The sequence below is a fragment of the Symphalangus syndactylus genome, chromosome 19, assembly GCF_028878055.3.
Source record: "Symphalangus syndactylus isolate Jambi chromosome 19, NHGRI_mSymSyn1-v2.1_pri, whole genome shotgun sequence".
Lineage (NCBI taxonomy): Eukaryota > Metazoa > Chordata > Mammalia > Primates > Hylobatidae > Symphalangus > Symphalangus syndactylus.
The window spans coordinates 16980547-16993430 of record NC_072434.2 but is presented as its reverse complement, the minus strand read 5'-3'; the positions used below and the strand labels follow the sequence as shown (position 1 = coordinate 16993430).

The following is a 12884-nucleotide window of genomic DNA, read 5'->3' as shown; positions in this document are numbered from 1 at the left end:
CTGGGGTGTGGAGGTGAGGAGCTGCATGATGAGATATCTTCTCACTGCATATTTTTGCAAACGTTTTCTATTTTGCCTTCAAGGAGCCTCTCAGCAAGGGTGACTATTGTATTGCCGACAGGAGCAAAAACTCCCACATGTACCTTTCTCCAACTCCCCACCCTCGACACATTCTGAAAAAATAAAATTTAAGGTGCTCAAACCATTTTTTTATTGCCAAAAGAGAGCACCTGGCACTAAAAGCTTACTTTTTCCATGTGTCTTAATCTGCTTTGGTTTGTCAAAGCCTCTTGTTTTCATGCAACTGGAAATAAGAAAGATTCAATGTCTTCAGTATCTCCCGACGTCAAGGATTCAATTTATTGGAGTCATTTCCAAAACCACCAGCAATTCTACTCCCAGAAAGTGCCTTTCAGACCAGATATTGCTACAGCACAGTCAGCAGAGGGCGCAGGCACTGGGGAAGTTTCTCACTTGAACACTGCCTGTGTGTCTCTGTGGCGGGAGGGTATGTGTGTCTGTACTTGTAAGCAGGAAGAGCAGCTCATGCCTCGGGCTTGCCAAAAAGCAGGACTGCACACTAACACCACCATCTGCATTGCTTGTTACTAAGCCCAGGCTTTGGAAGCAGACAAAGCAAGGTCTGAATTCCCAACTCTGCAACTTAACAGATGATTGCGTGACATTGGGGATGTGCTAGAGCTTCAGATTCCTTCACTACAGAAAAGAAAGAATGATTTCCTTGCAGAATGATCTGAAGATTCCATGAGACCATCTTCAGGATGAGTGCTTTCTATATATTACACAGCCCAGTGCTTTGACACCAAGTAAGCCCTCATTACGGGTAGCCTGGCTAAATTCCACTTTATGCCATGCACTGCTCTAAGTGCCTTTAAATGTAATAGGAAATAGGCCCAGAGGGGGAAAGGAATTTGTCCAAGGCCACACAGCAGATAATCATGGAACTATGCATGCTGAAGCTCAGGAAGTCTCTCTGTAAAATCTGTAATCTTGGCTGGGCACGGTGGCTCACGCCTGCAATCTCAGCACTTTGGGAGGCTGAGGCGGGTGGATTGCTTGAGTTCAGGAGTTCGAAACCAGTCTGGCCAAAATGGCGAAACTCCGTGTACTAAAAATACAAAAATTAACCAGGCATAGTGGCATGCATCTGTAGCTCCAGCTATCAGGAAGCCGAGTCATGAGAGTCACTTGAACCTGGGAGATGGAGGTTGCAGTGAGCTGAGATTGTGCCACTGTACTCCACCCTGGGCGATAGAGCAAGACTCTGTCTCAAAAGAATCTGTGATCTTAAACACAACTCTCAGCTGCCATGTATAGTTTACATATATGTTATTGTGTATATTAACAGACTGAAATACATTCTGAAGGTCATTCACACTGATGTGTATTTTAGTTGTTCAGGACAGTTGCTGAAGCTTCCACCTGTCCTCACTTCTTACTCTGTGATCAGGGGCTCAACTACTGAAAGGCTACAAAATAAATATACTCTTTGACTCTTAGTTTCCTTATCTGCAAAATGGAGTTATTACGAAATTAAATAAAAGCATATGTGAAAATGCATGACACACAGTAAAAGCTTAATAAATAATTAATTAACATTTTATTATAAGAAGAGAGAGTACACCATAGCAAATACGTCATAAATCTGATTCCTTCCCTCTGTTAGTCTCCATGAGTTTTCTTTTTTAGATTTATAATCACAGGGGCCTCCCTCTGCAGTGCTCCTTTCTTTAATGTTTTGTTTCCTGTACCAGGACTGCCGGACTTTCTGAATCAGTTTCCATCCTGGAACTTCCTCAAGAGCCATCAGGGAAGGATTTAGGCTGTGGCTAAGTAGAATAAAGGCAGAATTTTAATCTCAAGTTCTTGTTTAAGGTGAATTTGTCTCCATTCCCAAAGACTCTTGTCTTGTTCCCAGCCCATTAAGTGCCCTGGAAACCCACAGAAGAAAAACACATATTAAAGATATAATTAAATATACGTCTGTTCCAAGACACAGAGACACTCGTCTGATCTTCCTTTCAGGTTTAACAAGCTTCTGTTTTAGGAGAGCCTCCAAATGAAACCCCATTACTGAAGTCTTGGGAAACACCAGTCATTCATTCACAGAAAAATCCGCATACTTAGTTTCATTGATCCTATTTCAGGAACAAAAAGTCTGAGGCCTCAAGAGGGCTCTTCCTCAAAAGGGCAAGACACAAGTATAGGAATCTCAGAGTCTTCCTGACCGTAGATGTGTCCACTGCAATGGCTCAGGCAAGAGACAGTGGTGGCTTAGAATAGAGTGGGGATGGTGGACAAGGAAAGAAGTGGTGGGCTGAAGTTTGTTTTGGAGATAGAACCCGCAGGACAGGCTAGCAGATTAGATGGGAATGAAGGAAAGGAAGAATCAGGGATGACTCTTGGATTTGTCTCAGTCTGAGACAAACCTGTCTCTGTCTGAGTCCTGCGTGAAATGCTGCAAGTTCAAGGTTATTTCTGCATAGGGCGTTGTTTGTGATAAAAAGCTTGGAAATAGCCAACAATAAGAGATGGCTAAATAATTACGTCTATGCAATGGAATGTGGTGGTGCCAGGTTAAAACAATAAAAAAGCTCCAAAGAAAAACATGTAGACTGTACTGTTGACTTGAAAAATGTAGAACAGTATGTATAGTATGCTATCATTTGTAGAAAATACAAAGTGAAAGTATACATAGCCCCATTTGCTTATATATGAATAGGATGTCTCTGGAAGGCTACACCAAGAAGTCGGTGGCATTAGGGACTTTTGGGGAAAAGTTGGTGGGTGAGGACAGGGTGAGAAAGAAGCTTGTTGTCTACTATTTTATACTCTCTGAATTTTGTGTCATATGACTGTGTTGCTTTATTAGTTTTCTATTACTGCTATAACAAATGATCACAAAAGTAGCGGCTTAAAACAGTGCAAATTTATTATCTTACAGTTCTGTAGGTAGAAGTTTGACACAGGTCTCACTGCGCTAAAATAAAGGGATTGGTGAGCTGCAGTCCTTTCTGGAGGCTGGAAGGGAGACTGTTTCTTGGTCTTTTCTAGCTTATAGAGTCTCCCTGCAGGCCTTGGCTCATGGCCCCTTCCTCTGTCTTCACAGTAAGCACAGTGTCTCTGACTCTTCTCCCAAATTCATGTCTCCCTCTGACCACAGAGGGGAAAGGTTACCCACTTTTAAAGACTCCTGTGACTAGATTCAACCCATCCGGATAATCCAAGATAACTCACCTCAAGGTTCTTAATTTAATTACATTTGCAGAGTCCTTTTTGCCATGTAAAGTCACATATTAACAGATTCTAGGGATTAGATACGAGCATGTTTGGAGGCCATTATTCTGCCTACCACAATTACTTATTCAAAAACAATTTAAAATACAATGAAAAAAATAGTGACTCCTCAGCTTTTTGATTTGAGCCATCAGGTGGATAATTTACGGAGTACAGGGATTGAGGCAGCAGGAACAGGTTGGAGGGAGCAGAGAGTCGAGAGGCCTGTTTGAGCATATTGTTTGAGATGCCAGTGGACTTTTCAGGGGTGATATCAGCTTGACTCTTGAATGCGTGGATCTGGTGGTCATAGGCTTGTTAGGGCTGGAGATATTAATTTGGGAGATTATCAGTGTATAGAAAGTGGTTAGAGTCACGAAACTGGCCAAGAGCACCCAGAGAGAGTTTGTGGAAGAAGGAGAAGCCCCAGGACTGTGCTCTGAAGCCTGCAGGTAGGTGAAGGAAGAAGAGGAAGCCAAGGAGGCCAAGGAGGAGCACCAGTGGGGATGCAGAAAAACCCCATTACCTCCTCCAGGAGGCTTCCCCACGCAGCCCGGATCTAAAGAGCCTCCATCCTAGTCCCTAGTTGCCTCTATCACACGCCCTTGTTCCTTTTGTTCATAGGATGATCACAGCCTATAATTCTCGTTTTGTTTCTTTGCTTATTGCCTGTCTTTCCCCACCGTATTGTAAGTTTCATGACAGCAGAGCTTCGCCCATCTCGATCATTGCTGTACCCCCAGCACCTAGTTCAGTGCCTGGCTCAGAGTAGGCACTCAATAAATGTTTGCTGAATGAATGAGCAAATGAATGGACGGACGAAAACAAATTTAATTCCTCTACCTTCAATCCATAAACAAAGAAAATGGTGCTAAAATGTAAAAGTTAAGGGGGAAAAAAAGTGCAGCTCTTTTATATCCTCCACGGACTGTTCCTCGTGTTAGGGTCACATAGGAGTTATCTACTGAAAGCACCAGGAAGATACCTCTGTTCCACCTGTGCCACCTTGCTTGAAATCCTACCATTTTCCGGTCATTCCCTGGAGTGAGGCATCACCCTCTTAGCACAGTGCTCACTAGCTAGTAAGCACTCAATACATTTGAGTTCTTCTTTTTTAAAAGTATTATTCAGTCTTTAAAAAATGCAAATATCCCTGGGAAAGATGGCCCACAAAGTATTAACTCCTTACTATGAATTGGTGTCTCAGCAGAAATAGCTGAGGAAGAACCTGGTTTTTCCTTAAACTGCTTGTTTCCCCTACCAGCAGCACATGGCTTGGTTTTTGCATTATCTGAGATGAGTCTACAGGGGTGGGGTTGCAGAAACGGGGAAAGGGCTTTCCAGAAAATGCTAGGGAATCTAAAGCAAGCTTCAATATCTGGTTTTGCCGACGCTCATGCCTGCACAGCATGAAGATTGCTCTGCAAGCCACATCAGCCACTGGCTTTTCAATTTGGGGCGGTGTGAGTCTCCCTGTGAGCTGAGCCAGGCAGTGGAGGAAATGAAGAGGCTCTCAAGGGAGGGGCAAGGGAAAGAGACAGGGCAGGGTGGGTGCAGCTGGGAGTGAGAGACTGCCTTTTCAACATGGATGGCTCCTCCCGCTGCCACTGCTGCTCCAGGAGACAGGTAAACATTCTGTGCAGGGTTGAGACTTCTCTTTCAGTTTCTTTTCTACTTGTCTGGAATTTGGGCTCACATAATATAAAGTGGGCACTCTGTAGTCTAAAGGGATTAGAAAGCAAGGCATCCCCCTCTTCCGTTGAACTGTTTTCTAGTGTGCTATATGTCCCAAACCCCCAAATCAATTACATCGTCTGACAACTGCTTGTGTGGACAATGGGAAGGAATATTGTGCTTGGGGTATGTCTAAGGCTTATAGGGAAAGGCTTGAGCTGCAGGCTAAGTATCTTATGATAAGCAGTGTGGGAACCTACATGCAAATGTATATTGTTGGGTGAATGTTCTCCATCTGTTCTAGATCCCTAACTAGGTACTGAGTCCCTTGAGGGGTAAACCCATGCTCTAGTCTAGACTTTTTGGTCCCCCAACACCCAACACAGTGGATGGACATGGGGATTAACCTACACTTCTACACCTATGCTGTCCAGGATGGTGAGAATTTGAATTGAAGTGTACTCCAAGTGTAAAATATACCCTGATTTTGAAGACTCAGGAAAAAAGAACAAAAAATATTAATAATTTTTAAATGAGAACAAGTTCATATAATAGCATTTTGATATATTGGGTTAAATAAAATGTTCTGTTAAGATTACTGTTACACGCTTGTTTTTACTTCTTAAGTGCAGCTACTAAAACATTTTAAATTACACATGTGGCTTGGGTTACGTTTCTACTGAACATCTCTGGTTTATATTTCGCTGGCCTCCCCTCTCCCATCCTTTCTTGCTCCCTTTAACCTCTAATCAGACTAGAGATGCCCTTTTCGCTTGGCATCTAAAGCCCTCGGAATCTTTTATTGGTCAGAGCAGGATCTCCTGGGTATTTTACATTTGTCCAATCACTGATATACCTTAGCAAATGTGTTGATCATGTCATTTAAGCCTTCCCTATAATTGCACCCTTTGTTCTAAGGTAAAGAAATTCAGGCCAGGTGCAGTGGCTCATGCTTGTAATCCCAGCACTTTGGGAGGCTGAGACAGGTGGATCACCTGAGGTCAGGAATTCAAGACCAGCTTGGCCAACATCATGAAACCCCATCTGTACTAAAAATACAAAAATTAGCCAGGTGTGGTTGTGCACGCCTGTAGTCCCAGCTACTCAGGAGGCTGAGGCAGGAGAATCACTGGAACCCGCGAGGTGGAGGTTGCGTGAGCCAAAATCAAGCCACTGCACTCCATCCTGGCTGACTGAGACTTCACCTCAAAAAAAAAAAAAAAAGAAAAAGAAAAAAAAAAAAGAAATTCAGGCAGCAGCAATTAGGAGAGGGATTGACTTTAACTGAGCATCTAAGTTACCAGCTTTACAAATGTTATCTTCTTTAAATTTATTTTCATTTGGTTAAATAGGCATTATTTTCTCTGCTTTTCTCAGATAAAGAGACTGAGACTCAAGAGCTCTGATAACCTGCCCCACCCCAAATCATCCACTTAGTAAGAGGTGCAGGGTCAGGGCTTGAACCCTGGTGCACCTGACTCAAAGAGCAAGTTTTCCCCCCACCAATAGCACGTGGCTTCATATTTTGCATAATTTGAGATGAATCTACGGGGTCCCCCCACTCATTTGTGTGTTCTATTATACCTGCCTATGGAAGGGGCTCATTAAGAGCACCCTGTATGATTTATTCTTTATCACAGATTTCTAGATTGTGCAAGGAACAAGTCCATCCAGGTCTTGGAGCACCTAGGTACATTCTAGCGCTGGCATGGTCCCTAATTTACTAAGTACCTAGGACAAGTAGCTTCTCATCTCTATAAACAAAGAGAACATTTACAGTTTGTGTTAGGTGGAGAAAATGGAAATTGAATTAGGCTGCCTTTGTCGTTTTTTGTTTGTTTTAGAGACAAGGTCTCACCGTTGCCCAGGCTGAAGTGTCGTGCTATTTATAGGCATGATCATAGCTCACTGTAGCCTCCAACTCCTGGGTTCAAGCAAGCTTCCTGCTTCAGCCTCTCAAGTAGCTGGGACTACGGGTGTTCACCACCGCACTTGGCTGGCCTTGTAGCTTAATTCCTAATGGGTTGCACCTGGAATTAGAGGCTTTTTTTTCTAAATAAGAATCTTTTTTAAAAAAAATCTGAGAGCCTATTATTTCTTCATGTCAAAATTTCTGTTGAATGTGCTGAACATTAAATTCCAGACAAGTGAGTCCATGTTGTGTGTGTGGGCAGAAAACCTCAAGTTCATTTTCAAGGATTAGAGGGCTTTTGAAGGCTGCCCACTCAGCAGGCGGTTTCCAGAGCGGCTTCACGCTGGTGCATGTCTTGGAAGTTGCGATCTGGTATCATTGCTCTAATAGCTAGAAATCCTCATTACCTGTTTAGCGGATCGGAGAGGAGAGCCAGATCCTTTCATAAGCCTGCTTATTCATCCTCCCTGAAAAGCCACATTATTAGAGCAGCATCAAAGCTGGGACGCCCTTAGGAGCTCCCTCTTTAAGACTCTGACAGCCTCTTCCTTTTTCAAAACTAGATGTAAAGCATGAATAGAGTCCAGCCTGGGGCTCTTCCCAGCTGTGCTGATTAATCCAAAGGCAGTTAAGCCCCCATATCCACCGCTCCCCACAACTCAGGCTTTACTCAAATTTCTTTATTGAATGCCTGCTGATTGCTGCTAAGAAGGCCTATGAAGATTAATTTTCCAAATGAGTTGCCATTTCTTGTTCCAAATCCTTGGAGGGTAAATTTAAGTGTCCCGTAGTTAGATCTTGCAAATGGATTTCGGGCTGAATAGTGATTTTTATCTGTTCAGCTAGGCTGAGCCATATATTAATTCACTTCAAGTCTTTGAGCCTTGATGTGTTAAAAAAAAAAAAAAAAGCAAACATGGGTGAGGGAATACATCCTTTATCTAGTTCCCTTTGAAATTTGGTTCTGGGATTTGAAGGTGGCATTAAGGAAAAGGGACAGAAAGAATTGTTAGTAAGGCCTTGAGAACCTATTTCTTAGGAGTGTCTATTACCAGCAAGGGCCTGCCTGTTGTTCCATGCATCCCCTGACTACTCCTAACACTGTGTAGCTGTAAATAAAAGGAGGAAAAACATTTCATATGAACAAGGGTCCGGTTGAGTTACTTCTGGAAAACAGACAAACTCTCCCAGATCTTTCTTCTTTTTTGTGTGTGTGGCGGAGGGGGAGACGGAGTCTCACTCTGTTGCCCAGGCTGGAGTACAGTGGCATGATCTTGGCTCACTGCAACCTCCGCCTCCTGGGTTCAAGTGATTCTTCTGCCTCAGCATCCTGAGTAGCTGGGATTACAGGCTCCTGCCACCACAGCCAGCTAATTTTTGTATTTTTAGTAGAGATACGGTTTCACCATATTGGCCAGGCTGGTCTTGAACTCCTGACCTCGAGATCCACCTGCCTCAGCCTCCCAAAGTGTTGGGATTACAGGCGTGAGCCACTGCACCTGACCTCTCCAAGATCTTTCAACATGTCAACAATGGAGATTGTCAAGGCATATATGTTACCTTTAAATACATTTTTTTTCCTGTAAAAATCCATAAGAAAAGACCAATGGAGGGTAACCTACCCTTGAGCAGCTTTAATGGGAAGAATAAGCTAGAGATGTTTTTCTGTAACTGCTAAAGCTTGTTATTTATTCCTCCCCCAATCCCCAAATCCACCACCTTTGAAAACAGGAGGTGTGTCTGAAAAAATAAAGCAAAAATGACCTTAATCCTGACAAGGTTGTAAGGACATATTATCACCCTAGGGAACAGTGTGGCACTTTTAGAAACTGCTGAGGGAAATTTACGTAAACTTGTAATTAGGCTGAGAGCCTTTCAAAGCAGGGAGTACATAGTAGGCACTCAATCAATGCGGAATAAACAGGAAGTGGTGAGGAGCCAACTCTTTGCCGACTTGCCATTCTTGCTGGGCCCTGTCACCTGCTCCTGAAGTGGCTGCAAGGGTTCTGCCTCCACTGAAGCTCACACGTGCCCATTCTGTGGAGTGAGAGCCAAAAGCCCTTTCCTTTGGCTTTGCCCGTGTGGCTACAGGGCTTGAAATCCTAAGGGATCCAGAGCGGCAGTGCAGTCCAGGGTGTGCTGGGTCTGCAGTGAAGATGAGGAAGAGGATGGAGAAGGGGGATGGAGAGAGGATAGTTCCTGGGAGGGCGCACACTTTCGCTGCCCCTAAAGGCACTGCAAGCCCTGGGTGGGAGGCTTCTGGGGGAAACGGCTGGTTGGTGGACACCCCTCCTCCCTCTGGGTGGTCCAGTGAGTTCTTCCTGAAAGTGAAACAAAAAAAAAAAAAGAAAAGAAAAAGAAAAACAAGGTGGGATGTCTGTCAAGTGACGGAGTGATGGAAAGTAGGTCAGAGAAGGGAACGAGGGGTGAGAGGATCTGCTTTCACTTACTCTCTTTCCTTTACAATCCTCCCTTTTACTTTACAATATACATGTGTTTAACATCTACTCTGCACAAGGCTTTGATTTTCAAAATGCGCTACATATAAAGTGACTCCAACAAGACTCAGGCGCTGAGTGCAACAGATTAAGGGGACATTTACTGAGATGGGTTTTAAAATAGAATCCTAGTGGATTCTATTTTAAAACCCATCTCAGTAAATATAGAGATAGTCTAACCCTTGATCATCATGTATCATCAAAATAGAGCCATTGCAGAAAAAAAAAAAAAAAAAAAAAACAGGCTCATTGCAAAGCCTCTTCACTGACCTACGTTAAAAGTAGCAGGCATTACTAGAAAGAGATCGGAGTGGCAAGATAAATTATGAGCTCTGTTAGTTGCAAGAAGAGACACTCTGTAAATAGAAAAAAAGAAAGAAGAAGAAGAGAAAAGGAAAGAAAAGAAAAGAAAAGAAATAAAAAAATCTCTAAGGGTTGTAAAAACAAGTTTGTCAGGAGAATTTTTTTTCCCTCAGGTGCTGCATTCACAGGCAACCTCCATTATTCCCAGGCTGCCTTTGGCAATTCCTTTCACCTCTCAACACTTCTTTTGAAAAAGTATCTTCACTTTTCAAACCTTGTTTTCTCAGTACCGGAGAGCTTAGCATTTTCAACTCAGTCTTCCCCCTCTCGATCCCCTAATTCCCATTCTCTCCTTTCTTCCTGGACCATGTCCTCTCTTTGGTTTTCAGCCTCTGGGAGGCAGACACCCCTAGGGGAGGCCAGTTCTCTCTGCAGCCTGCTCGTTTTAAAATTTTTTCTCTCCTCTCCTCTCATCCTTCTCTCTTTTAGCACAATATATAGTCACTGTAGAAAAATTAGAAAACAGGCCAGGTGCAGTAGCTCACACGTGTAATCCCAACACTTTGGGAGGTGGGAGGATTGTTTGAGCCAAGGGGTTTGAGGCCAGCCTGGGCAACATAGGAAGCCCTCATCTCTATTTTTTTTTTTTTGAGACGGAGTCTCGCCCTGTTGCCCAGGCTGGAGTGCAGTGGAGCGATCTGGGCTCACTGCAACCTCTGTCTCCCGGGTTCAAGCAATTCTCCTGCCTCAGCCACCTGAGTAGCTGCGATTACAGGTGTGCACCACTACACCCGGCTAATTTTTGTATTTTTAGTAGAGACGGGGTTTCACCATATTGGCCCGGCTGGTCTCAAACTCCTGACCTCATGATCCACCTGCCTCAGCCTTCCAAAGTGCTGGGATTACAGGCATGAGCCACTGAACCTGGCTTTTCTCTATTTTTATAATGAAATTAAATTGTTTTTAAATGGGAAATGCAGGTGTACAATAATAAAGAATATTAAAATCACCAGAAATCTCAGCACCAAGAGCTAATTACTACTCTCATTTTTGGTATTTACTTTTCCATGATGTGGACATGGAAAGATGGCCATAATATGTTGTTAAGCGGGGAAAGAGTAAACAAGATACATTTGCAAGCACACACACACAGCATGTTGATTTCGATGGACTGTATTTGACGTTCTGTTGGGTTATCTGACTTTTGTTGACCCAACAATATGGTGTGAACATCTTTTCTTGTCGAGAAGTTTGTTTTCCCAGTTATTTTAATGGCTAGATTGTATTCCATCTCATGGATGTCCTACAATTTACACAACCATCCCCCACTACTGGGTATCAACGTTGTTTCTCAGTTGCTGCTGATGTAAATGACACAGTGGTTCCCTACTTTACCCCTGGATCTTTGCACACATTTTCTTAATTATGTCATTGGGATTAATTCCTCTAAGTGGAGTTGTTGAGTCTAAGGAGTATGGACATTTTCATTGCTTTTTATTTATTTATTTTTTTTGAGACGGAGTTTTGCTCTGTTGCCCAGGCTGGAGTATAATGGCGCGATCTGGGCTCACTGCAACCTCCGCCTCCCGGGTTCAAGCAATTCTCCTGCCTCAGCCTCCTGAGTAGCTGGGATTACAGGTGTGCACCATCACACCTGGCTAATTTTTGTATTTTTAGTAGAGACAGGGTTTCACCATGTTGGCCAGGCTGGTCTCAAACTCCTGACCTCATGATCTGCCCACCTCAGCCTCCCAAAGTGCTAGGATTACAGGCATGAGCCATTGTGCCCGGCCTTCATTGCTTTTTGATACCCACCACCAAACTGCCCTTCAGAGAGATGGTAACAATTTGCCTTCTTGCCAGAAAGTGTCTGTCTGCAGAACACTTCGCGGGGTTGAGCATTTTAATTATTTTTAAAAAATAGTTTCAAATTGTTTTAACTTAATTTTTTTGGTTTTTAGAGTTGGAACTTCTTTAAAGACGTAGATAAATTTGGCCGTCTTCATGTGTCTTTCTCCCAATAACAGCATTACAGAGCATCAGTTAGGTGCAGAGACTGGGCAGTGCACCCGTGTGCAAAGACAAGAGACATGAATCCTCCCTGAAGGAGTGACAGTCTAGGGAGGAAGGCAGACTGCAGGCGAGGTAACAGGTAACAGCTCTGTGTGAGGAATGCTATGATTGCAGGCGCTGTGTGGGAGCCTCTCGCAGCCCTCCTGTGAGGGAGGGGGCTGCAGGGGTGGGGCAGAGTGTGCACAGGCAAGAACAAGCCTGGGGCACCGAGAAACTGCAAGAAGCCCAGGCTGGCTGCAGCATAAAGCGTAAGAGAGCACGGCTGGGAGGTGGGCAGGACTCAGATCATGCCAGGCCTTTCATGCCTGAATAGGCAACCACTGTCAGGCAGGTTCACACACGTAATCACATGCATGAGGTAACATGCACATGGAAGAGAACAGATGCTTTGCTGGCTGTCCTCTCACCCCAGTCACTTTTTAACTAATCACTAAAAGGTGTTGGGTTACTATTGACCCCTACAGCACCTGTGTAGGATAAGGAAGGGGTACCCCTAAAGAAACAAACACAAGTTGGTTCTATATGAATTATGTATATAAAATTGTTAAATCCAAGATAATAGAAAATTAGTGTTTTTAGTCACAATACTCAGGATTTGAAAGTCTCTGGGATGTAACAATTCACCATAAGATAGTTTTAGTCATAAAATAATTTTCATGGGGACATTTTCTACGGCAATTTTAATGCCTGCTTGTTCCAGTTTTTTTGTTTTTTTGTTTTTTTTTTTGAGACGCAGTCTCACTCTGTTGCCCAGGCTGGAGTGCAGTGGTGCAATCTCGGCTCACTGCAACCTCCATCTCTCAGGTTCAAGTGATTCTCCTGCCTCAGCCTCCTGAGTAGCTGGGATTACAGGCATGCACCACCACGCCCCACTAATTTTTGTATTTATAGTAGAGATGGTGTTTTACCATGTTGGCCAGGCTGTTCTCGAACTCCTGCCCTCAGGTGATCCATGCCCCCTCGGCCTCTGAGTGCTGGGATTATAGGCATGAGCCACTGCACTCGGCTCAGTATCTTATTTTCTATAAAAATGGTCACTAGAATTGGTAGTCTTTCTTGTGACATTCTTGATAAGTAGCTTTTTATAATTGTTTTAAAAGCATCTACATTTTCCACTGTTGGCTGAT

The 12884-nt window shown here is 43.6% G+C and overlaps 1 protein-coding gene across 4 annotated transcripts in view; it reads left to right on the top strand.

The window, feature by feature from the left end:
- Nucleotides 1-4801: 4801 nt before the first annotated feature.
- Nucleotides 4802-12884, top strand: part of RHEX (regulator of hemoglobinization and erythroid cell expansion) — a 41105-nt gene continuing 33022 nt past the window's right edge. The window contains exon 1 of one of the 4 annotated variants that reach the window (XM_063613673.1): nucleotides 4802-4923. Coding sequence is in view for 1 of the 4 variants with exons in the window: in XM_063613669.1 (XP_063469739.1) it covers nucleotides 4882-4923 (42 nt within the window). In the remaining 3 variants the exon portion in view is untranslated. Of the gene's footprint in view, nucleotides 4924-11716; nucleotides 11837-12884 lie in introns of those variants that run through there. The other 3 variants (XM_063613669.1, XM_063613672.1, XM_063613674.1) reach the window with 3 other exon arrangements.